Genomic DNA, 27,018 nt, shown 5'->3' on the forward strand with positions numbered 1-27,018 from the left:
TTTGTCCTTACCATTTATCCTTGTGTCTTTTTTCCTTTTAAAATTTCTCATTTTGTTTTCCAGCAGTTTGATAATAATGGGCATAGGTGTGATTTCCTTTGTATTTATTGTTTGCAATTTGAGTTTCTTGGATCTGTGCATTGCTTATTTTTTAAATCAAATTAGGAAAATTTTCAATTTTTATTTCTCCAGTTTTCTGCCCTAATCTTCCTCTCCTCTCTCTCTTCCTGTCCTTCTGAATTCCAGTTGTACATGTTAGATCACTTGATTTTTATCCCATATGTTACATGTTTGTTTTTTAATCCTTTTAACCTCTCTATGCTTCAGTTTGGATAGTGTCTAAAGATGAACTAAGTTCACATACTCAGACTGCCTAAAAAACTAAGAGCTGTGCCTAAATCTTTTTTTCAAACCCCAAAGAGATTCTGCTAACATTTTTTTGAGAGCTAGACTTTTAAAGGGATGAAGGATACCTCCTTGGTATGAATAACTCCTCAATTATTTCATGCTTCCCCCACCCCCTGAATAGCTAGTTGATACTAAATAAAAGATTTAGAATTATGGGACAGAAATTGGCTAAGAGTACAAGAGTACATCAGAGAAAAGGCTATGTTATCTGTAGCCCAGAAGAGCTAGGTTGGAGGGAGAAGTGGGGGTTACTAGAGGTGAAATTATTCACTAGGTTTATTTAGGTCCCTACTGAAGTTTAACTCTCCCTATTTTTTTTTTTTTTAATGAATGCTTTCATTACAGAAATGCTATCATTTGGGTAAAAGCAAACTTTTGAGACACAAGGGGATTGTAACAGTTCTCAATCTTACAAAAATGTCAGTTTTTTCACTTCAGAAGTAACAGTAAGAAAAAGATCCAACCCAACTCATTCAGAGCTCAAAAGGACAAGCAAGAGTATGCTCAATCGTATGTAGTCAAAGGATGTTACAACCATTTCAATAGGTGTGAAATTTGAAAGTTACATTATAGTTAACTAAAACTGGATTACATCATTTCTAGTCCAAACTAAATCAGACATGACACTTACCAAGAGTGTAAGAATTCAGCAACTTATCTGAAACACACCTAACTTGTTGAAGTGTTATAAACCTTGATATTTTAAGGTGAATTATGGTCCTGTAAGCATGTAACACTGCAACTGGACAGCAAAATATGGACATTATAGTTTTTTTTTATATTAAGGAAAAAAACATTCAGTAAACACATTCCAGATTAAATAAATTTTACCAGAAAAAAAAAAAGGCTGAGAAATTCAATTTGCCATGAAGAACTTCAGAAACCAGTTTTTTGCCTAACACTACAAATTCTTGAGACCTCTGTGAAAATACAGACATTAAACACATCTAAATAAATGAAGACAAGGCATGTAATTCAATAAATAACCATAGGATAAGCTACTATGTCATTTCCAATGAACAGATTTCAAAGTAATCAGCATGGGAATAGAAAAAAGATTTAACCTTAAATAACTCTAGCAATAACCAAACAGTATTATAATATTAGAAGTATTTACGCCCAAATGTTAGTTTTAATGACAGAAAGTAACTCAATATTCACACAGGGATAAGCAGTTTCATTCACAATTTATTGAATTGCAAATTAGATTGTTAGGCTAGTTAGAGAATAAATCTCCAAAAGTATCTTGGTAGGTTCCTGAATGTTTAAGTGTATGGCAACATTATTGGACTGTTTAAATTATTAGAAGCTAAGAATATGAAGTACTTATCAAGGTTTCAACAATAAAAATATTTTCTTAAAATACCATATTTGGTAATAAATTAGATTTATAGAAATTGATAATACAATATAAATTAAACCTGAGTTATAAATGCCTCCTACCCTGTCCACTCCCAGCATACATAACTTTTGCACATCACAATTTCTTTTGGACTAGTGTGCCTCAAACTTTTTAATAAGCATACATATTCCTTGAGGATCTCATTAGATGCAGCTTCTGATTTAATAATTCTATTGTGGGGCCTGAGGGTCCACATTTCTAACAAGCTACAAATGAAGCTAATGCTGGTCTTTAGACCACCCTTGAGCAGCAAGGTGACTTAAAGTATAGTAGAGATGCTCTCTGGCCCTAATATACTGTATGGTTTTATAGATTATTCAAGGCTATAAGATTTTGGAATCAAACATAACCACAAATGATCACAAAAAGTAAGTCTTGGAAGAAAAGAATGTTTTAGTTAAGTGAAAGCTTAAACCGTACCAAATTGGCAGTGTTTCTATTTGTCTGACAGTGACACCTTTGATACAATATAAATCAGGACACCAAGTTCTTGTAACTTTAGTTACTATAGCTTGAGGCTCTCTTCCAGTTCATTCAAGTCCAGAAAATTCAAGGTAGTACACTGCAAATCCACTATGAAAAATCTTTAATGGTTAACTGTCCATATAAATTACTTATAAACTCACTTTAAGCTATGCCATCTCCTCCTCCTCTTTCAACAAATAAATGCTTTTTTTTCTGTCTTGTAGCTAAACAGCGTGTCACACCCAACGCCCCTCCCTTTAAAAATCGAACAAAATTGTCTCCAACCAAAGGACCCAATGCAAAAAGGTTGGCTTCTTTAACACATTCGTAGGTATATGCATCTATTTCCACAGGATTATTCTTACATGTGATTGGCTGGCTTGAGTTATGGCCCAGGTAACACCCTTGCTCCTTCAGAAAAGACAGATTGGGATGAGAACCTATCAGAACTACTGCCGCAGAGAGCTTAAATATTTTTTTCAATCCAGAGAGGCTTTGAAGAATGCATTTCATGTCCGACTTAAAGGAAAGCACATGGTGCTCAGGAAAGCTGGTATAATCAGATAAAAGACTGGAGTCTACAGAATATGACTGAGTACACATCATATGATAGACTTTATGGTATTCTGGATAAAGCTTTTTGGGAAGCTGCTTGAAAATTAAGCCTGGATCAGTTACTCGTCTGCGAAATACATGAATCACAGGAATATTATTATTGTAAGCACACAGTACTGCATCAGCTGCAGTAAGCCCAGAACCTACAATTAACACTGGATCCACTTTGCCACACAACTTTCCTTTGCTTATAGCAGCTCCAAATTCAGGCATTGAATGAAACACAAAAGGAAAATCTTCCCCTTCAATTTCCAGATGGGCAGGAGAATCCAGTGTTCCAGTTGCCAGAGCTACATTCTCCGCAAAGAGACAGAAGGGAACATGGGAACCGTCCGCTATTCGCTGATAACCCCTGATTTCCCAATTTCTCTTGATAAATTTAGATTTCTCTATCTGTAAATGCTGTGTTGAAATATTTCCGTCTTGTCCATCATCATCATCTTGATGATCTCTGTAGAGTCTTGATACAGAGGTGATATAAGTATTCTCTCTGAAATTCTTCTGAAGACCCATGACTTTTACATAATGTTTATAGTAGCGAGCTATTTCCTCTGGCATAACTCGATCTCCTTTTAGGTTCCTAAAAAAAGGAAAAGGAAAAATACCCTATGAGGAGAGTACTGTATTAGTTTTCATGATTATTCCTGCTCCATCTAGTAAGCTATTATAGAGATCTTTTTAATTCATCTAGTCTTAGCTATAAATTATCCTTTTACAAAGAAAGCAAGCTTTTTTCTTTAGTTAAAAATGTTAAAGAATTAGTTTTATCAATAGACGTCCCATGAGGGTAGAGACTGTATTTTAATGCACCTGCTTCCCCAGTGCCGTGCATAAATAGACATAGGATGTTTTCAGAAGACTGATCTGAATTTTCAGACTTTAGGAAAATAGCAAGTCACGAAAAATGATGTCAAGATCATGTATATTATCTTTAAGAATTATATATACTAGACATGCAGAATCTGTTATAATCTAATTCAGTCTGTTACAGGATGTAGACTGCATAGTATGTAGACTGAATTCTTTACAGTTGTGAGATAGACTGTAAAAGTCTGTATTTCTACATTTTAATTCATTTATTTATTCATAAAGGTAGCTAATCTGACCAGATCCTAAGTACATAAAACATTCAGTTTTCCTGTTCATAAAGAAATCTATAAATACAGGAATGTACTCTTTTCATAAAGAGCAGATTCTTTCATTTTCCACTTGAACTTTAAAGCAATAGGCATTAGTATCCCTAAACCCTGGGCCCTAATTATAAATAAGTAGCAGTAAAGACATATCAAATAATTTCACATAATTCATTACAAATTATAAATGGGAGAAGTTCATAAAGGTTTTTCTTAAAATTTAAGATTTAAAATGTTAACTCTCACTTTACCCAGAAACCCTATGTAGTAGTTACTACTACTGTAATCTCCATTTATAAATGAGGAAATTAACAGCTAGTTTAAGTTACTTGACCATGTTCACAACACTAGAAGTTAGAGTCAGGATTCAAGAATCAGTCTCTTAAGATCTAAAAGTCAACACTATGCAAAGGCAGGAAGTGAAGCCAATATTTAATCACAAGATTCTTTTTCACAAATTACTTCAATATACAATGTGCCCAATGTAAAAGGATGAACACTTGAGCACCAAAACAAACAAAAAAAAAACCATAAAGCTTCCCCTTTTTTACCCATATCACAAAAGGAAGAATGTTGAGCAATTTTCACTTGCTTGCTTATGAAAATCAAGAACTTGTACAACTTGCCTGACTTTACTACTTTTCATTTTAAACCCATATAAAGTTCATTTTTAAGAAATCCAAAAGGAGGGTGGCCTTGCTGGCTCAGTCAGAAAAGCATGTGATTCTTGATCTCAGGGTTATGAGTTCAAGCCCTATGTTGGGTGTTGGGATTACTTAAATAAAACTTAAAAAAAAAAAAAAGGAGTATCTGAAAGGTTTAATTTCAATGATCATGCTGGCCTGAATTTGTTCTCCTTAAATCTTCTCAAATTAAGGATAATTTCTATGAAGTCCTATGGTTTCTAACAGGAAGTCAAGCACTCCCAATCTAATTAAGGTTAACTTCCTGCTTTGCTTTATTGTTTCTGAGCAAAACAGATTCTCTGTATTAGCAATTACTATCTAATTTAATACTACTATCCTTGAAAATAAGGCTTTTCTTATTCTTTTTTTTAAATTTTAGGTATTTTTCCCCAAGTAAACTTGTATTCTTCCAAGTAGAGCTTTCATCTTACTTACTTCTATTTTCGCATTTCTTAATAAGTATTTACCTCTATAGTACCCAGTAGGGTAACCAATCACATCACAGATTCTGGCTGAGTACATCATTGTAAATTATTAATCATACATACTCTTCTACTCTGAAAGGCAAATATTATAGGTATGTATACATGAGATATCCATATACAAACTTGTATATTAACTGGTAAGAATAAGTAAATAAGTGTAGAAAGGATTTGTGGGTAAATGAGAAAATAAACAAAGTGGTTTAATAGGAAAGTGGGATAAATCCATAATTAATAAAAGCGAAGGAACCCAATCTGTTTTGTAACATCTCTAAATGGAAACTAGCTCATGATCACTGCTACAAAGAGATTTTATCTGAAAGACATATAAATCAGTATTATTCCTCTAAGACAAAATCACAAATATTTTGAAATTACTGATAGACTTTCCCACTGTACATCAAAGAACTCTAACAGTTTGATCTTTACCTTCGTTTGCTAGATACCCAGTCTTTAAATTTAAGTCCAGGTAGTTCCATCCAATTTCCAAAGCTGATTGTCAACATGGAACCTTCCATATTCTGTTTGAATAAAAAATGCACAAACACATGTAAGCAGTAACATGGATTTTTAAAAAACCAAATCCATCTTTATTCACTATAATTAAGAGTCTGGATAAGGATAGCAGAAAGAAGTTCTAAATGGTTGTGTAAATTACAAATACTTTTATTCTGTAAGATCTATATTCCTTTCATAAAGTTACATACTTACAAAACAAGTTCATAATATTTCCAGATGCCTACACAATGTTAATAGCTTCAGCCTAGAATAATATAATCCAGACACAGAATATGTTAGAGGAACAAGTTAGTATTTTCACTTTTTAAACAAAAGGAGGGTGTCTGGTGGCACCAGTGGGTGGCTCAGTGGGTTAAAGCCTCTGCCTTCGGCTCAGGTCATGATCCCAGAGTCCTGGGATCAAACCCCGCATCGGGCTCTCTGCTCAGCAGGGAGCCTGCTTCCTCCTCTCTCTCTGCCTGCCTCTCTGCCTACTTGTGATCTCTGTCTGTCAAATAAATAAATTAAAAATAAATAAATAAACAAACGGAAAAAGTTCATTAGTTTCTAACCCTTTAGATGTATATCTATTTTAATATTAACAGATTTTTTTTTTAAAGAAATGAACAGCAAAACAGCTTCCCCCCCCCTCCATCAATTATAATTACAAAGTCTAAACTGGTTTGGATAACAGCAACATCTTCTTCTAAAACTAGGGAAAGAAGCAGGGGTTACCTGATTAAGAACAGACTCACTGCTCAAGCTAATGTTGCCTTAAGAAAGTGACCCCTTCAAGCTCCCCTGTCCTACTTCTTTCTGCTTTGCTCACTACACAGCGACAGAAAGCCCAAGGGCCAATAGCACCTGTCTCGATGACCTCAATGATCTCTTCCAACCAACTCTCTTAGGCTATGGCTTTTTCTTAACTCTTCCTGCCTGCTTCAATACAACCCAGTACTGGGAATGGTACTTATTATTATAGTTATTATTAATGACTAACATTTCCAAGCACTCACTATGTGCTGGGCCTTATGGAGCCTATTATTTGTGACGGTTGTATACCCGGGAGAGGTGGTGGCAAGCTGCTACTTGCTTTGAGGCAAACTGGGCCTGATACTAGGCTGTGAACCAAGAAAATGGAAAACATCACAAGGGAAATGTTAAGAATATATAATATACAGAACTTATCTGGAGCCGTAACTGTCTCATCTGAAACTCAAAAAAACCTTAAGGCACTAATATTCCACTTCAATAATCTACACGTTATTCCCACAGCACCACCTCTTCCAGTTAGTTGCGAGCCCTAGTCCCTGGATCTCTTCATTTTTCTCCTAGTCTTCCTTGTCATCCTTATGCCATGAGTGCCTGCTGTCAGGGAGACTATTAAGGGACACAAACCTGACAGAAGTACTAAGGGCATACAGAAAGAGAAGAATATTTCTTAAAGGACACAAGTGGACTGTGCGGAGTGTACCATTAGGGAAAATATTCCAGGCAGAATAAAGATGTTATGTGAGTTTTACAAAGAGAAAGAACAGCAGTGTCCTTCAAGAAATTAAAAAGTTCAGCCTTATGCAGAAAAGTATTAACAGGCTTGGGTTGCTTAAACTGTGCATATTACTAAGAAAAGTCTGTCTTTAGGACTGGCTTTTGGCTGCTTCCTAGGAAACAACCCCTGAGCTCGAAATATTCTACCTGATGACTTTTTGTATGCCAGAAGCCTTGGGCCCTGCTGTACCTGCAACTGTACAGTGACTGTAAATTTATCTTAACAATGAGATTTATGGTAAATACCAGTGTTTGCTCTGGGAGGCAGAGGAGTCACACACATGGGTGCTGCTTTTCTACATGACTGCCACCCAGAAGATCCTGGACACTAAAGTGTCGGTAAGCATCCTGAATGCAACTCTTTGCATACGCAAATCACTGCTGGGAGAATTAGTGTAGCCTCCTGCAACTCCACTAAAAATGACCACTTAGAAACTGAAGCTTGTTTTTCCTGGACTGCATTCCCTAAACTTTTTCCCTTTAATGATTCTAATCTGTATTCTTTCACTGTATGAACTATAACTATAAGTACAAAAGGAGTCCTGCGCACAGCCTGCGCATGAACCCAGAACCCCAGAAAGAATATTCTGGAGCATGGAATGTGAAAAAGCAGTAAAGCAAGAAAGTCAAGTAGGGGCTAAATGACCCAGGCTATGGTAAAATACATTAATAATGAGTGCGCATACTATTCATTAGATGAACTGGAAGCAAGTACAGGGTTTTATGCATGGCTGTAACATTCAAAGGTGTTATTATAGAAAGGTAACTCTGGCTTTGGTATAGAGATTGTACTCAAGAAGACAAGACTGGAGTAGGAAACCCTGGCAGTAATTGGGTCAAAGATGATGATGGCCAATTACAATTATGATGGGCAAAGCAGGGTCAAAGGACTCACAGTATGTTTATGAGAAAGAATGGAGAAGATAAAATAATTGGTTTGAAATAGGAGTTGAGGCAAGAACAATCAAGGAAGGTTTCTGACTTAAGTAACTACATTCCAGTGCCATTACTCCATGGTAAGGAAAGGAAGAAATCTGACGATAAAGATGACTGGTTAGGTAGGCATGCTGAGGTTGAGAACACCTATGGGATAATAAAGGGAAGGTATTTAGGTGACTATATAAGAGAAAGCAATGTGGGCCAGGGATCTTGATTTGGGAGTCACTCAATATTCATATGCAAGTCACTGAAGTATATGAGACAAGCCAGGGAGAATGAAGAGTATAAAAAGCCAAGACCATGGCTTGGCAGAGAGTTTACAGAAGAGTCCACAGGTAACGAAAAGGAGTGAATAACAGTAAGAAAAGCAGGAGATGAAAGGTTCAGAGAATCTAAGAGAGGTAGTATCACTGTCAAATGTTGCAAGAGGTCAGGAAAGATAAAGTTTAAGACCATCAAACTGAGCAAAAAAGAAAGTTACCAACCTATAAAAAGCTGAAAAGGCAGGCAGTGACAGAAGCTAGAGTGAAGTCAGCTAAGGAACAGCAGGCAAAGGCATAAAAATAACGGACAGGTGGGGTGCCTGGGTAGCTCAGTCGGTTAAACGTTTGCCTTCAGCTCAGGTCATGATCCGAGGGTTCAGGGATTGAGCCCCACATCGGGCTCCCTGTTGGGTGGGGAGCCTGCTTCTCCCTCTCCTCCCCGGCTTGTGCTATCGCTATCTCTGTCTCTCTCTCTCTCTCAAATAAATAAATAAATAAATAAATAAATAAATAAATAAATTCTTTAAAAAAAAAAAAATAGTGGGCGCCTGGGTGGCTCAGTCGGTTAAGCGGCTGCCTTCAGCTCGGGTCATGATCCCAGGGTCCTGGGATTGAGTCCCACATCGGGCTCTCTGCTCACGGGAGAGCCTGCTTCTCCCTCTCCCTCTGCCTGCTGCTCTGCCTGCTTGTTCTCACTATTTCTCTCTCTCAAATAAATAAATAAATAATCTTAAAAAAAATAGTAATGGATAGGTAACTATTTCAAGAAGGTGGCTCTAAAGCAAAGAATACAGATAAGCTAACACATAAAAACTTTTTAGTAACAGAAAATAATTTTAGTATATTTATATACTGGTAAACAGGAGCTGCCAGAGAAACTTAAGATACAAGAAGGGGAAAATCAAATAAGCTATATCCTTAGAGAAGACAGGTCCAGAACATAGCTGGAAGGTTAGTCTTAGACAGAAGTGATACCACTTCTACAGCAACAGGGGATAAGAAACAAAGAGGTAGCACGAATGCAGATACATTTGCAGGTTTTAGCATAAAATTATGGAAGTTCAATCCTGATGGATACTATTTTCTAAGAATCAAGAGTATTTAAGTAGGGGGCGCCTGGGTGGCTCAGTGGGTTAAAACCTCTGCCTTCAGCTCAGGTCATGATCCTGGGGTCCTGGGATTGAGCCCAGCATCGGGCTCTCTGCTTGGTGGGAAGCCTGCTTCCTCCTCTTTCCCTCTCTCTCTGCCTGCCTCTCTGCCTACGTGTGATCTCTGTCAAATAAATAAATAAAAAAATCTTAAAAAAAAAAAAAAAGAGTATTTAAGTAGGAAAATAAAAAGGGGGATAGAGATTTGAGAAGAACATTTAACAAGGAAATAGGATTACCAAGTAGAGTTCAGGACCTAAATGAGGCTGAAGAATACTTTTCACAGATGTACAACCTTTTTTGTTTTTTTCTGACAATGTTTAATAGCTTAACTATGGGAAAAGATAAAGTAGACAGTTATAGAAATTGTTTTTGGCCAAGCCCATGTGATAGCAGGACAATGGGTCAAGAGACTACAAAACCTAAGCTGGGTAGGTAAGGAGGTTAAGATCAGAGCCTCAAGCTCTCTGTGCTTGAAGACTAGGTACAGTGTAACCGGATGAAGCAAATGGAAGAATAAAAAGTTGTGATCATCAAGTAAGGTATTTAAAAATTTCGGTTTCACTGAGCAGTCACAGTGGAGCCACTGGAGTTAGTATCTAAGGAGGAATGGAAGAGGAGATTATTGAGAATGAACACATTAAGAGATGAAAAGTTAAGGTGTTGCTTCTGTGTCATACATGTAAAGGTACTCAAGTTGACAAGAAAACTTGGATACAATGGAAAACCATGACTTAGGTGCTACGGGTTCAAAAACAGGGACAATCTGGAACGGTCGAGGAGCAAGAAGATGACATAACCTGTTCAAAGGAACAGGGACTCTGACAGAAGAGCGATGGGGAATAAAGAGAACCCCAACCTCACTACTCAACCTGACAGAAGAGCGATGGGGAATAAAGAGAACCCCAACCTCACTACTCAACCTGACAGGACATGGGGCCATGGGGAAGTGAAGAGACTACGCTTCGGGGGGCTGCAGCGAGAAAATCTTCAGGAAGCAAGATTTCAAGGAAGGGAGTAAAAGCAGCATATAATAATTGAAATGGTTAAGAGTAAACAAAAGCTTTATTAGCAAATGGAGTTTTAGGGGTACACTGTTAGAAAGTCTGGAAGTAAGGAGAGTGGTGAGAAATTTGACCACAAGAGTAGAAAACTATACAGAAAGGACTATGAAGAGGACAAATGACTTAGGGAACTTATATCCTGAGGAATAACTGAGGTTAACTAGCATGTATGTGAAGCATGGCAGGGGAGAGGGCTGTCTAAACATAGAACCACAGTCAAGCTTCAAGATTAAGGCATGGAATGCAGAGGTGAAAGGGAATAAATAATTATGCCTGGAAAAGTCAGGTAACTGCATAGAAGTGATGCCTGAAAATGGATAATAATTAAAATATCATTTATTTATATCCCTAATTATTTATTTTAAATTTATTTATATCCCTAATATCTAATGGATCTCCTATATGATGCATGAAAAAAATTCAGCGAGTTTCAAGTATATTTCAGCTTTACCATTGATTCAAATGTGTTTTTAGTAATCACGGCTTATCTTTCTTTCAACTTTCCTATACATAAGTGGAAAAAATGAAATAACACAGATTATTGTCTGTACGTTTTTCTAAGCAAGAAAATTTAAGTACAAGAAATCGTCAGGAATTAAGAGAAGTATTATACATTATGGCTTTTTCAAGAAATACCATTTAACAATGCTACTCACTAATAACACAAATATAAACACCAAAAGGCACAGATACTGTTAGTTGCTATCCCTTACCATTAAGGAAATTAAGAGTAAGAAAGGAGTTGGAAAGTCCCCTAAATACACTGAAACAGTCACTTATTAAATGTAAATAACTATTTAGACATACAGCATTGAACTAATATAGGAATATTCAACTGAAGTCTATACCACAGAGCTAATGTTTAATGTTAAAATTCAGATGAAATCCTTATTCATAATACAGCAAAAAGTATTTAACATTTATTTGTATAACAAATGAGCACTCACTACACACCAGATGCCATACTAAGGGCTAAGGACAGGAGAAAAGAAAAATTATTAAGTTCCTGACCCCTAACAAAATGCACTGAATTTTTATGTTAATCAATTCTCTGGTTTAACCCTTGCCATGAACTGAATTTGTGTCACCCCCAAAATGCATACGCCAAAGCCCTAACCCCCAGTGTCATGGTATCTGGAGATGAGGCCTCTCAGAGGTAATTAGGTCTACATGAGATCATGAGGGTGGTGCCCTCATGATAGGATTAGTGGCTTTATTAGAAGAGGGGCAGAAGGGAGGAAGGAGCATGCACCAAGAAAGTGCTATCTGCAAACCAGGAAAAGAGCCCTCACACAAGCTGAACTGGCTGGCACATTGATCTTGAACTTCTCAGCCTCCACACCATGCAATAAATACCTGTTGTTAAGGCACTCAGTCTAGGTTATTTCATTATAGCAGCCAAAGCATATTAATACTTTCTTTTACAATCTATTTTCACTTAAGATATAAATAATGGGTACTGGTATGAAATACTGTGTGAGATTTTATAAAGTCTGATATGAATTTAAAACTTTTACTATGCAAAACATTGTTGAAATATTTTTTATATAGTTCTTGTAAAATAGTATAGAGAAGCTTATTCTAAGACTATACTAGTAATCAAATTCGGTTTAACTTCTAGTAACCCATATTTTATTATACACCATTAAAATTCTCAGATAAAAATTTGGTAAACTTCTATAACGTCTGATAATATAAAATATATTTCATTGAATGGCATTAAAATTCTCAGATAAAAGTGTGGTAAACATATATAATGTATGATAGCGTTATATATCATAATGTTTCAACATTCAAATGGTCTTATCAAGATGACGTATAACTCACATGCACTATAAAATGTGAAGAAAAACATACTCACATGCCAAGCACCACCAGGTGGACCTTTACCAAGAACTAAGTGAGGGATGTAATGATGTTGTTCTAATTTCCAGTGCAAAACGGATGGATAATCATAACCAAAATCAGCATCTGGATGAAGAAGTGTGTCAAAAAGGACTGCAACTGGATTGGAGGATCGGCCCTCAAGGCCCTCAGACAAGTATTCTAAGTCCTGAATGAATTTTTCAAAAAAGGAAAGAAGACAGAGTTTGAAGGAAAAAAAGCAAAAAAATAAAAACAAAAAACCTCAGCTGTTACAAAAGTGAAAGCCATTACTCTAATCCAGCATTTCCCAGATAATGTTCTATAAAACACTGATGTTCTTTGAGAGCTTAATAGATTGTTGGTCAAATGAATATAGGAAAAGACTGGATTTCAACAAAACTAATCAGATCGCTTTTACTGCAACTCCTGAAGATGCATTTAATACATTAATATGCCTTAATATGTCTACTGTAACGTTCCAGTAACAAAAAGCGGCTCTTCCAAAACTTATCTGAACATAGAGCACCTATTAAAACTCCCACCAGGAAATAATGTGGGAAATTCTGCTCTCATCAATTCAGTAAAATAAACAGAAGTAATTTGACAGAACATATTTGCAAATTGAAAATAAAAATGACAGAGAATGTTATTTAGAAGAAAGGATATCCAATCGAGATAGACAATGCTTATATAAGTAGAAAACTAACCTTGTTTGAGTATTAAAAAAAAAAAACAAAAAAACACAAAAGATTGACATGTAAGAAATACCTGATCAACAATGGAAAGATGTCTTGCTTCTTCTAATTTACTATGTAAGATTGTATTTGGATGTATTGCTTCTGATGATAAATATGGTCTGTAGCCTGATAACATATAAGAAAGGCAGATTCCTGAGGGTCCATTTCCTATTGGGGAAAAAAAAAAAAGGTGCATCATGTGTCTTAATATTCTTACTCCTTGGCTTTTCTCAAAGATGCATTTTCTCCCTTACCTATTTGTCTTCTTTCTCTAAACTCTTAAAACCAAGTATTCATAAGATACTGACTTTTGTCTTCTCCGTTTTCTTTTGGGAGTCTCCTCTACTTGAAGCTTTAAGTCTTTATGCTACTGACCCTGAATTATACCTGTACGCTGACCTCTTGCCCAAAAATACATTCCACATTTCCATAAGCCACTTCTTTACTCCACCTAGTTGAACTACTACTAATTTAATCACAATGTGTTCAACACATATTCAAGAGTTCCTTCATTTAGGTGCCCTCTCCTTTAAATCCCATCCCTTCTCAAAGTGTGGTGCTAACAAAATCCTAAATTAATCAGATTCTGATTCTAAATCTATTTAGTCACTATATCCATTCAGTTGTCTTTGTTAGTGTCACTCCTCTACTCTCAAAAGACGAAAAGTCCCTTGTTTGTCCTAAGATACACCTATTCCAAAATCATTTCACATTTACATTCAGATGAATTTTGATAAAACAAGGTCCTCATCATACTACTCCCTCCACTTGGAAAACTTTAACTGCTTGCTTCTGACTACCCGGTGCTCACCGTGTTCTGTTCTCAATCATCTTTCCAGACCCATCTCCTAATAGCGTCTTCCTATATTTTTATATGCTTAAACTAAAGCCAAACTGGATTTTTTTCTTGAACCCCAGTGAACTAGCTCCATTTCTGTGGTTCCTTTAGTCTAGGTTTTCACTTCTCTATTATCTCCATCTACCAAAAATCTAATCCAACTGGGGTAACTGTTAGCCTCAAGAAGAAAATTCTGTTCCATTCTCTAATATTTTGTGCCCCAAATAAAAGCAGCTCGAAGATGTAAATATAAAACATAAATCCAAGAATATCAGAAAATGGATTACTACTTCTACTTACAATACTGAAGTGGGAAGCCTTTAAAAAGACAGAAACGAAAGTAAACCATTTCTTCATAAAAATTAAAAACAAATGAGAAATATTGCAAGTTAAGATCTGAGGCAAAGAGTTAATTTCCCTGAATCAAAATAGAGACAAAAATTAAAGAATAAAAATACTATATGATAGTATCAATACAGATAAAAGATAAAGAAAAAGCATTTAACAAAACCCAACACCTATTCGTGATTTAAAAAAATAAAAAACCTCAGCAAACTCAAATAGAGGAATACTTCCTCAACTTGGTAAAGAGTATCTACAGTAAACCTACAACTAGCAATCATTCTTAAATGGTAAAAACCTAGATGCTTTGTCAAGAACAAGACAAGGATGTCTCTTCCCATCATTTCTACTCAACACACGCCATGACAGAAGCCATAGTTAATGCAATAAAAGGAAACAATGACTTTGGAAAGAACAACTTTGTCCATAAAAGCCATGATTTCTATGTACAAAATCCCAAAGAATGGACCAAAAGCTCCTAGAGCAACAAGACTGCATGATACAAGGTTAATATACAAAAGCCAGTATCTTTTCTATATACCAGCAATGACCAGGCAGCATCTGAAATTAAAAATACAATACTGCTTAATCTGTGCATGTGCCCACACACACACAACCACACACAGCTAGATATGAATCCAACTGTATATACTTAAGATGATAAATACACATATAAGATATATACAAGGAAAACCAGAAAACTCTGATCAAAGAACTCAATGATCTAAATAGATGCTCTCGAATAAGAAGATTTGATACTGTTACGATGTCAGCTCTTCTCAATTTGATCTACAGATTCAATGCAATCCAGTAAAAATTCTAGCAAGTTACTCTGTGGACACAAAGTAATTCTGAAGTTTGAATGCAAAGGCGAAAGACCCATAATAGCAAACACAATATTGAAGCAGCAAGTCACAACCAACATCACCCAAACTCAAGTCCTACCATAAAACTACAGTCAACGAGACAGTATGGAAATTATTAAAGAGTAGACAAATTAATGGAACAGAAGGGAGCACAGGGATAGATTCTCACAAATACAGTCAACTTATTTTTGACAGAGGAGCAAAGGCAATCCAATGGAGAAAGGACAGTCTTTTCAACAAATGGTACTGGAACAACTGGACATCCACATGCCAATATAGTTTGGTACTAACCTTTTATCTTTTACAAAAAAAATAATTCAAAACACATCACAGACCTAAATACAAAACACGAAATTCTAAATTTCTAGAAGATAAAATAGGGGGAAATCTAGGTGACCTGCATCTGATACTAAGTTTTTAAATATAACACTAAAAGCAGGATCATCTGTGGAAGAAACAAATAGATAAGCAGGACTTCATTAAAATTTAAAATTTCTGCTCTGTAAAGACACTACTTAAGAGAGCAAAAAGTCACACTGGGAGAAAATATTTGCAAAACATAACATATACAAAGAACTCTTGAATCTCAGCCATAAGAAAATAACCTAATTAAAAAGTGCACACAGGATCTGATCAGACATTTCAAAGATACAAGATAACAAACATTCAAAAGGATGCTCATCATGTATGATTATAGCACTGCAAATAAGACAATCAGGTATGAAAACACACCCTTCAAAATGGCTAAAACCCAAAACAGAGGCAATACCAAATACTGACATAGATTTAGAGAAACAGGAACTCTCAGTCATAGTTACTGGGAATGTGAAATGATACAGCCACTTTGGAAGACAGTTTGACAGTTTCTTAAAAAGCTAAACATAATCTTATGATATGACCCAACAATCACACTCCTAGGAATTTACCCAAATAAGCTGAAAACTCAATGGCTATGCAAAATCCTACACATGCATGTTCATAGCAGCTTTACTTATAATTGTCAAACACTGTCAGCAACCAAGATGTCCTTCAACAAGTGCAGAGACAAACTCAAACATCCTTAAAATGAAATAGTATTCACTGATTTAAAAAAAAGAGTTGAGCCACCAAGCCACGAAAAGACCTAGACGAATCTTTTAAGGCATACTGCTAAGTGAAAGAAGCCAGTATGAAAAAGTTCCATACTGTGTAATTCCACAAATGTGATATTATAAATAAATCAAAACTACACAGTATAATATCAGTGGTTGCCAGGGGTTGGGGGTTGAGGGACAGGATAAATACATGGACCACAGAAGATTTTTAGGGGGCAGTGAAACTATTGTTCTATAGGATACTATTAGTTGTGGATACATAACCTTCAGCAAAATGCACAGAACTGTACAACACAAAAAGTGAACCCTAATGTAAACTACAGATTTTAACTAATAAAATGTATAATCAGAGGTTCATCAATTACAACAAATGCACCACACCAATGTGGGACACTGGAGGTGGCAGGAGAAGGAGAGTATATGAGAACTCTGTACTTTCTACTCAATTTTCATGGAGAAGACTGCTCTAAAAAATAAAATCTATTAATTAAACTAAATATTAAATAAATATAAAATAGTGGGACTTAGAATCCAAAACAAAGAGAAGTTCCTTAAATCAAAAAGAAACAACACTCAACAGACACAGGCAAAAAATACAAATGGGCAGTTCACAGGCAAATCAACAGACAGATGGAATGCTCCCTCACTCCCAAAGACTGTCCCCATCCTAACCCCAAGCAGCTGAAAGTGTTACCTTATATAACAAAAGATAACTCTATAGACGTGAGTAAATTAAGGACTGTGAGATAGGAAATTACCTGGATTATAAAGGTGGACACCATCTAATTATACAAGTCCTTAAAAAAAGAGACCCACCATATTAGAAATTTAAAAAAAAAAAAAAAGAGAGACTCTTTCTCAGCTTTGATGAGGGGGAAAAGGAAAAATGAAAGAAAGTTAAGAGAGAACCAACACTGTGGATTCTGAAAATGGAGAAAGGGCCCAGCAGTCAAGAAGTGAGAGTAACCTCTAGAAACTGGAAAAGGCAAGCAAACAAACATTCTACCCTGGAGACCCTGGAAAGGAATGCAGTCTTGCTGACATCCTGACTTTAGCCCACTGACACTAGGGTTGAACTTCTGACCTATAGAACAGTGAGATAATAAGTGTCCATTGTTTAAAGCCACTATGTTTGTGGAAATTTGTTATGACAGCAACAGAAAACACATATATCAAGAAAATTAGTTCTCTGCTCTGATGGAGTGCTCTTGCCAGCAGTCACAGCCCTACTGCACTGAGTTAAGCTACTCATTGGCTAGTTGAAGCAAAACACAGATTGTTTTGGGGGGAGTGACGTGGGCAGGTCCAGATGATGGTACTTTTTCCTTTTCTGACCCACCCATAGCCAGCTAGGACAGAAGAGGGTTCCCTGACTCATGCCAACACATTCAGGATGAAAAACCAGTGTCGAGCAAAAATGAGAAAATGGAACATGAGGTCTAGTCCCAAGTTACCCTGAATGTGAACTACTACACATACCATCAGCTCTATCATCACCCCTAAAAACAAATCTAGAAACCATGCTTGCCTCCTTTCCTCCCTCCCTCCCTCCCTCTACTGGATCCCTCGTATGTCAAAAGACAGGACTTTTCTCTCCTTCCTGTTAACTTTGAAAGGGGGCATTAGGAGCGCCTGGTTGGCTCAGTCAGTTAAACGTTCAACTCTTGATTTTGGCTCAGGTCCTGAGCTCAAACCCCACTCTGATCTCCATGCTCAGCGGGTCATTGTCCCAGACTAAAAGAACAAGTGGCTGGAGATTCTCTCTCCTTCCACCCCTTCCCACCTCACACATGCACAGTAATCTCTCAAATAAATAAATCTTTAAAAAAAAAAAAAAGAGGCTTTCAAAGAAAATAAAGATGCTATATGCATATTATGCCCCATAATTCTTTCCTGCAGCTTGCTTCACACCATAGTAATTGTATGACTTAGTAAGTTTGAATATGAGATGCAAGATGTAAGTAACGAAGTTAAAAACATGCAATAAAACAAAATCATAAAAACATCTATAATTCTGAAGTAATTAGGTTGCATTAATAGCTTAATTTTTAGTATCTTCTATGCCTATATGTTGAGGTGGTACAAAGGATATATAATGATGGTATTATGGTTAAGGTCACTGTACACACCACAGCAGAGCACAGTACCATTCATTAAACTGAGAACCAGTTACTAGCTTGCACAAGTTACTCAACTTCTGAGTTGCCCTGATTGTATTCACTCTACAACAGAGGGCTCTAGGGTTGAAAGGCATAATCCCATAATGTACACAGAATGCTCTGTTTGGGCTCTACTAATCCTGGTTATAATCACTGCCATGACACTATCATAATAATTAACACAACTGACATTATTTTAACACAACAGGGCTGTATCAATTCTTCAATGAAAAAAATGTTACATTCAAACACAGAATCTACTATCAGATAAACCAATTACTCTCTCCAAAGATCTGGTTATTGGTTACTTAAGCATACCAAAAAACCCACGACTACTTCTCAATACAATCCTAAGAACTTGTGCCATGTAACTATGCATATATAGTAGTAGTAAACATGGGAATTATAATTTTAAGAGTTAAAATGCAGTACTTACCTATAATTACCACAGGCAAAGTCACTGATGAATCTTCTAGTAAAGAAGTTTCTTCAACTAATGGCATAGCTTTAACTTTCTGCCCCAAGTTATCACCAAAATATTGCACTAAGGAATTAAAAATCTCTCCTTCAGTTTCAGTGTCCCTATAGTTTCTTTAAAAAAAAAAGAAGAAAAAATGAAACATGAAACAAAAAGAAGAGATATAGTCTCTACAACCTTTATAAAAACTTGTCTTTATTCAGATTTTATTTAGGCCATAAAATATGGAATAGTTCCATAAAATGAGAAAAAGAAATTCTTCTGATTAATGCTTTCAAATTAGTAGCTTAGTTTACCTGTCAACCTGTACCACTTTTAATGTCAGAAATTCTAAAGAGCTAGCTGATGTCTCTGTAGTACCACGTAGACAAGTCTACACAAGTTCTAAATAAGAAGCTATCTTTAAAGACCAAAGAGACAGCACTGTATTGGGGATTTTTATAATTCTCTGAGATTTCCTAGGAATGGCTAGTTTCTTTTTTTTTCCTCATTAATAAAAAAAGTAAATGCACTAGAGGTGGTATATTTGGAACAAAATAGTCATAATACTTTAAGAAATGGTTAATAGTACTTACGTATTACAAACTGTGTATTTTGGTAAAAAGAAATGAGGTTTATACATCTTGTTAGTTCTCAAATATTGAAACTTGGAAATATCTTTATATTGATTTCCAATCTACCTTCTTTCCTAGTTGCCTCCCTAGAAACTAGTTTTAGCATTCTGACATGCTCATGAAACAAATGGAGTAGCATCTGAGCACAGTTAATGTTCGGCATTACACTAGTGATTACTTCAGAACAGAATCCCCAAATTATTTTTCATCTTTATATAGTCAGCAGCAGGCCAATATCTGGAAATATTAAACTGTGTACCAACTATGGGTGAGTATGCTTACTGCTACTCACAAAATGATAAACATGAAACGGATCAGTTATTTCATAGGACTCACAGATCCTGGAGGAGAATGATAAATGGAAAGAACTGGGCAGAGACCAAAATTTCTGCTTCTCTATAACCCCCCAAGGTTCCAGTCTACCCTAGGATAGGGTCGAGTTCTCCAGGATATGCTGACAGCTTTCCTGAAGAAGGTATAAACTCCATCCCAAATATCTAGACTCCTCTAACAATATGTGGCCTTTTGGGGCCAGAATTTTCCTGAAGAGTAACTCTACCCCAAATATTTGGACTCCTCTAACAATACATGGCCTTTTGGGGTCAGATCAGATACCCTTTGGATAGGTCTACTAGGGAAAGCCCCTCCTCACACTGAAGCCTGCTCCTCAAAGAAACATCTTACGCTCAACACATTCCTTTCAGATCATTCCAACTACTTCTCTGGGCAGATCCAGTATTCTAGTTACCCAGCCTGCTTTGCTTCTTGGCAACCGAACTCAAACAAGTGTATTATACTCGGGCCTATTTCTTACATTTCTCCTGAATGTGTGGCGAGGACAGGTCCCCTGGTTTCCTCTGGATGCTTCTGATCAAAGTCCTTTTGGATACCCAGACCTGATTAATATTGTGGTGGCTGTAAAGGCCACAATTCTTTTTCAGAAGATACACACCTCATCTTCAGTCTTTTCTAGATATCCCCACCTCAAAGATTGCTGTTCCCATATATATAACCCAGGAAATTAAAAAAAAATTTAAAAATCATCACTTTAACTTTTTGTTCATCAAAGAGATGTTTCCTTCAAACCTTAACAAACACTTCCTCCTTTTCAATTGTACAATTCAGGGTTGTTAGTATAATCACAAGGTTTTGCAACCACTACTAATTCCAGAAAAATATGATCACCCTAAAAATGGTAAGTTAACAGTAATAAACTAGTTAGTAGTTAACTATGGTCCTCATGAAAACTCATTCCCCATTCTCCCTTCCCTCCAGCTACTGGTGACCACTGATCTACTTTTGGTCTTGTTGGATTTGCCTGTTCTGGAAATTGCATATAAATGGAAACTCTCACACATTATGTGGCCTTGTGTGCCTGGCTTCGTCCATTTAGCATGTTTTTCAGCTTCATCCACAGTGTAGAATATATTGGTACTTCATTTCTTTTCATGCCTAAGTAATTTTCCACCATAGAGATAGAAAACATTTTGTTCATTCACAAACCGATGAACATTTGAGTTGTTCCCACTTTTTGGCTATACAAATAATGCTATGAACATTCATGCATAAATTTTGTGGGGATCAAAGTTTTTACATCTCTTACGAGTACATGCAATGGCTGGGTCATAAATTCTGTTTAACATCTTAAGGAACTGCCAAACTGTCTTCTAAAGTGGCTGGATCAGGGCTCATGGGTGGCTCAGTCATTAGGCGTCTACCTTTGGCTCAGGTCATGATCCCAGGGTCCTGGGATCGAGCACTGCATCAGGCTCCTTGCTCGGCTGGAAGCCTGCTTCTCCCACTCTTCTGCTCCCCCTGCTTGTATTCCCTCTCTCAAATAAATAAATAAAATCTTTTTAAAAAATAAAAATATAAAGTAGCTGGTTCATTTTCCATTCCCAACAGCAATATAAGAGGGTTCCAACTTTTCCACATCCTCACCAACACTCAACTTCTTTTTTAGCTACCCTCACTGGTATGACATGACATCTCACTGCAGTTTTGACCTGCATTTCCCTAATGACTAAGAATGGTAAGCATCTTTTCATATGATGTTTAGCTATTCGTATTTTCTTCTTTGTAGAAATAGTCTTCACCCACTTTCAAATTGGGCTTTTTATTAAGCTTTAAAAATTCCTTATATATGTAGAACGCAAGTTCCTTTTCAGATAAATGATTTGCAAATATTTTCTCCCATTCTGTGGGTGGTCTGTCCCTTTGTCTTTTGAATCACAGAAATTTCAATTTTTCTATTTTTGCTGCTGTTCTTTTGGTGTCTAAGAAACCACTCCCTGGGACACCTGGATGGCTCAGTCAGTTAAGCTCCTCCCTTCAGCTCAGGTCATGATCCCAGGGTCCTTGGATCAAGTCCTACACTGGGCTCCGAGCTCAGTGGAGAGCCTGCTTCTCCGTCTGCCTCTGCCTCTGCCTGACACTCTGCCTGCTTGTGCTCTCTGACAAATAAATAAAATCTTTAAAAAAAAAAAAAAAGAAAGAAAGAAAAGAAACCATTCCCTAATCCATGATCACCAAAATTTACTATTTTCTGTAAGTTTTATTGTTCTAGTTTTTAGATTTAAGACTTTCATCCATTTTGAGTTAATTTTTACACATGTGATGTCTGAGGTAAGAGTCCAACTCCACTCTTTTGTTTGTGGATATCCATCTGTCCTGGAATCATCTGTTGTAGAGACTGTTATTTCCCCTTTGTCTCGTGATCCCATGGAAAACCAACTGACCATAAACGTAAGGATTTATTTCTAACTCTCAGTTCTATTCCACCAATCTATGTTAATCTTCATGCAAGCGCCCCACTGTCTTGCTTATGGTTTCTTTGTAGTAAACTCTGAAATTAGGAGTGGGAATTCTCCAAATTTGTTCTTTTCAAATTGTCTTGGCTATTCTGGGTCTCTTGCAATTCCATATGAATTTTAGGATCTTGTCATTTCTGCAAAACAAAGGCTGCTAGGATTTTGGTAAGACTGCACTAAATTTATAGATCAATTTGAAAAATATTGCCATCTTAATTAAGACACTGTTTTTCAATCCATGAACATGGGATTCCTTTTATTTAGGCCTTTAGTTCTTCTCAATGATGTTTTATAGTTTTCTGTGTAGAAGTCTTAGGACTTAGGAATAAGTATTTCATTTTTCATGAGGCTAGTGTAAATGGAATTTTGTTAACTTCACTGTCAGACTGTTCATTGTTACTGTGTAGAAATAGGATCGATATTTTATGTTGATCTTGTATTCTCCAGTGTTGCTTAATTCATTTAGTCTAGCAGGTTTTGTGTGCGGGCCTCCAGCAATTTACCTCTAGTCTCAAGACTCTAGTACATTCAGTAGAGCCAAAGTTTTAGCTTATTTAAATTCTCTATACAAGTAATTAGATCTGATTTTCTACTGGTCATTAGTATAATCTGTACATATACAATATGTATATAATCTATAATAAAACTGGTATGTATATAATGACATATGACCTAAATATTGGTATAAACTATTTATAATAAACTTGCACGGTATTTGGTATAAGTTTCATACAGATCAACATTGATGAAAAACAGAATCGAGAAACAAAAAACAAACGTATGGTTCACTAGTTTTGCATAAAGCAACAATGAAACAAAGGCCTCTTGGTAAGTATTCTTTCTAAATAATTCAGAGCCTAAGTTATAATTCACGTATTACTGCACATGTTTTATAACACATTCATACTATATCACAGGTCTATGAATAGTTTCAACTTCTACTTGAGATATCCAACTGGATCCAATGTTATATTTAAAACAAGTATTTTGAGTAATAAAAAATCTACTCTTCCTTTATTTGGGATACTAAGTTAGAAAACATTTTATTACATTTCAGGAAATAGTAAACAGCACTTTATACACATGCAAAAATAGTTGCCCTATTAGGCATAAAGACTATTTGATATTTAAAAAGATTTTAAAGAACTTCCACCTTTTGTTCTTGAAATATTAGAACCCAGTCTTGAAACCAATTTAAGAGAATGGTACAGGCATAAACTTTGGGTAGCAAAAAGACTTTCTCCCATCTAGCAAGACTTCTTTTAATGATGACTCAAACTCAAATGAAATGGTTTATAGTATCTGAATTTTTTTTTATTTTTTTTTAAAGATTTTATTTATTTATTTGACAGAGAGAGATCACAAGTAGATGGAGAGGCAGGCAGAGAGAGAGAGAGAGAGAGAGAGAGAGAGGGAAGCAGGCTCCCTGCTGAGCAGAGAGCCCGACGCGGGACTCGATCCCAGGACCCTGAGATCATGACCTGAGCCGAAGGCAGCGGCTTAACCCACTGAGCCACCCAGGCGCCCTATAGTATCTGAATTTTTATAGTCTTTGGAAGCATGCTCCTAAATTGTCACCAAATTTATACTACTCTATGAAAAGGAGGTTCTAACATCACAAATGAAGTCAGTCACACTGTTCATCTTCCAAAACAGTAGGTATAGAACAGTTAGTGGACAATTGGAAAGTCAGTGGACAGATATCACAATACCTATTCCTTTCAGGTATTGTACAAGAGTCAAAATATACAGGTTTGTTCCTAATTAAAATTGCTCAAAAAAAAAAAATAGCACAAGTAAATTATAAACACCTTCCTAAGAAGAGGTCTTAAATATTTTATTTTTTTTAAAATCTGAGCTACAGCATAGCTATTTTTACAACAGAAATAAAGTTTATTAATCAAAATTTTTATCTTTTGGCTAGCAAGGCTATCCTTATCCCTCAAGATCAAAACATACCAACTACTTTGTATTTATCTCCTCTAAATTTCTGTACAAAGTGGTAAGCATATGGTATCCGTAACCTAGGGTTAGCTGAATGGATATGAATCCCAACCTGTGTCCTTAAGAGTTCAACTATACCAAAAGCAGTCAAAAGGCATTTAGACAGCAGTTTCTGAAAGGTATGTTAATTTCTCAAAGGGCTTGAGTTTAACAAGTTTTCATTGGAGGAATCTGTTTTCTAAAACTCTTCAAAGTGGATCTGATACTCTCAAACCAGTATCTGTCAAGTAGTCAACAAAGTTGCCTAAAACTTAAAATCCAGCAGTTTATTACAGAAAACATTTTTAATATCCAGAATTTAAAATACCCTACAAAACTCACTGAGAAGTTGGGTAAGTCTGGACTTTTGCTCTCTATTAAAGCAGGAGTTTTGAACCTTCTCTGTGTCTTAAACTCCTTAGTAATTTGGTGAAACCTCTGAACCTCTTCCTTGAATAGTATTATTACACACATAAAAGATAACATGGGATTTACAAGGAAACCAATTACATTAAAATAGAGTTATAAAAAGTAAACTTATGACATGTTTATTTACATTTCTCTACTGTATTAAACAGCAAGTTTGGTGATGTGTAATTACTGTAATTTTGAAGAAATAAACATACAGTATTTCTAGATATGTGCAACTGTGATATGAAAGTATTTGTGAATTTTACTGTTGACAAGGTCACAAATACTATTTGATTTGATGCTTACATTCATAATTGAAGGACATACTCGATTTTCATTAAAAGCTTATCAAAAATATCAGTTGTACCTTTCTTTACATGAAAGTTCATGGCCACTTAAATTCTATGAACTCTGAGTTTCATATTTTCAGAAAAATTTTACACATCATTATTCTAGCACATTCATACAAATGAAGTAAGGTAATTTGTTAAAGTCTTCGCTAAAGTTAACATTTCTCCACCACAGGGTTAAAACCACTTCCAAGTGCCTTTAGCCTTTCTCCCCATAACGGACTTAAGTGTCTGCCAACTGTACAAGGGAACATATTCTCACTTTTATTTTAAAATGCACTAACCTCATCACCCTTAAGAACTTTCCCATAATGTGAATCCTGAATCGCCACCTATTTCAAATTTCTATAATATACACTTATAATGACAAGCATCTTAGAACAAAGTTAGCACCTACTTGTAACCAAACCATCATTTAAAACAGTTTCCTATCTCCTTTCAAACGCAGTAACTTAGATTATTACGTTTATTTTAAAAAATATATAAAGATCTAAAGGTGGGGTAGGGAGGAACCTTCGCAACCCTTCACTCAAACTTTGCACTACTTCGAAGTCTCAGGTCGCAGTAACCGACTCGCTCCGGGTCTAGCCGGTTTCGAAGTCCCCGTGACTGGCCCGGTCCAGGAGAGGAAAAGGGGGACAGCAGAGGAGAATGTTGTCCACCACCCCCCCCCCAACCAACCCCGGAGCGAGGTGCCCCCAAGCAGAGGCTGCCGAGGCGGGAACCCTGATCAGGCAGGAGCCAGGAGGAAGCGGCTGCCGAGGCGGGAGGCAGCTCAGTCCAGGCGCTCGCCCCCCACCCCGGACCGGTCCCGACCCCAACCCCGCCCGGCTTCTGCCCATCTCGGCCCCGGCACGGCCGCGGAGCCGGAAAGCGCTCCACCCTCCTCCTGCTCCCATCCCCTCCGCTCCCCGGCAGAGAAGTCACCTGAAATGACCGGCCAGGGAGCAGCGGCAGCACCACACCGGCATGGAGCGCGGCGCACGGGGCGCCAGAGCGCGACCGCTACGGCCGCCGCCACTGCCTGCCCCGGCGGGGCTGCCCGTTCGGGGCGCCCGCCCACTCGCCCGGGGTCGCGGGGTCCGCGGGGCGCCAGGGCCCCGCGCGTCAACGTTGCCTCGGCTGCCCGGAAACTGCGGGTAAGCAGCCGGCGGGTCTCTGGCGCCCCGAGCTCCGCCTCAGGATAGCGGCTTCCGCTCCTCGCCTGCTGGGAGCCCAACCCGGGCGGTGGATGATCTGGGGGCGCCGCGATGGGGGCGGAACGGGGCGGGGACGCTGCGACGGCTGCGGCGGAGGCGCGCGGGCTCCTCCTCGCAGGTGCGGCGGCCGCGGGCGAGGCCGGCGATTGGTGGAGACGCGGCCGGGGTGAGGGGCCGGACCTGACGGAGCCGCGGCTGCGCGGGCCGGGGGCCGAAGTCCGCGCCAAGCGGACCGCTGTGGCGGCGACCGGGGGCCCGGGCCTCTGCCTGCGCCCCGCGCCCCTTCCGCGTGCACCCCACTCGCGGCCTGAGGGTTAGCAGGGCGGGGCGGATGCGCGTCGAGAGGGCCGGATGATGAGAGGAAGAGAAAGCTGCTAACCGGGGTAGCGGAACGGCTCGGGGGAAACCCTGCGTACAGCGCGGCCTCCGCGATCGGGGAGCGACGCGGCGTAACCCGAGTCCGTCCGCGCGGGACTCCCACCGAGGAGGCGGGAGAAAGGCCGAGAGTCCCACCCAGGAAACCCACCTTAGCGCCTTTTCTCGCGCTGGCCTGGACGCAGACGCTGGGAGCTGCTGCGCGCTTCTCGCTCTCGACCCGGCTTCACAATCGCCTGGGGCGT

At 37.7% G+C, this 27,018-nt stretch overlaps 1 protein-coding gene across 3 annotated transcripts; it reads right to left on the bottom strand.

Moving 5' to 3' along the window:
• Positions 1-1,576: 1,576 nt before the first annotated feature.
• On the bottom strand, positions 1,577-27,018 carry OSGIN2 (oxidative stress induced growth inhibitor family member 2). 3 transcript variants are annotated; one of them, XM_032869080.1, is made up of 6 exons: positions 26,925-27,018; positions 18,990-19,144; positions 13,286-13,422; positions 12,513-12,704; positions 5,621-5,712; positions 1,577-3,470 (listed from the first exon to the last, which is right to left on the bottom strand). In XM_032869080.1, exons 2-6 carry the CDS (start codon positions 19,054-19,056, stop codon positions 2,438-2,440), a joined length of 1,521 nt encoding a protein of 506 aa, XP_032724971.1. In that variant the 5' UTR covers positions 19,057-19,144; positions 26,925-27,018; the 3' UTR covers positions 1,577-2,437. The 3 variants fall into 3 exon arrangements, with proteins under 3 accessions (XP_032724971.1, XP_032724969.1, XP_032724970.1); XM_032869078.1 differs by lacking the exon at positions 26,925-27,018 and adding an exon at positions 26,127-26,391; XM_032869079.1 differs by lacking the exon at positions 26,925-27,018 and adding an exon at positions 21,000-21,112.

The sequence above is a fragment of the Lontra canadensis genome, unplaced genomic scaffold, assembly GCF_010015895.1.
Source record: "Lontra canadensis isolate GAN:19392208 unplaced genomic scaffold, GSC_riverotter_1.0 scaffold37, whole genome shotgun sequence".
NCBI lineage: Eukaryota > Metazoa > Chordata > Mammalia > Carnivora > Mustelidae > Lontra > Lontra canadensis.

Bases quoted from the DNA above. Each gene is read 5' to 3' on its own strand.
- OSGIN2 (XM_032869078.1), bottom strand. From the start codon at position 26,170: ATGCCGGTGTGGTGCTGCCGCTGCTCCCTGGCCGGTCATTTCAG. The intron at 19,145-26,126 runs GTGACTTCTCTG...TTTTTTTTAAAG, and splicing joins TCCCTGGCCGGTCATTTCAG to AAACTATAGGGACACTGAAA. The intron at 13,423-18,989 runs GTAAGTACTGCA...TTTCCCCAATAG, and splicing joins TTTGCCTGTGGTAATTATAG to GAAATGGACCCTCAGGAATC.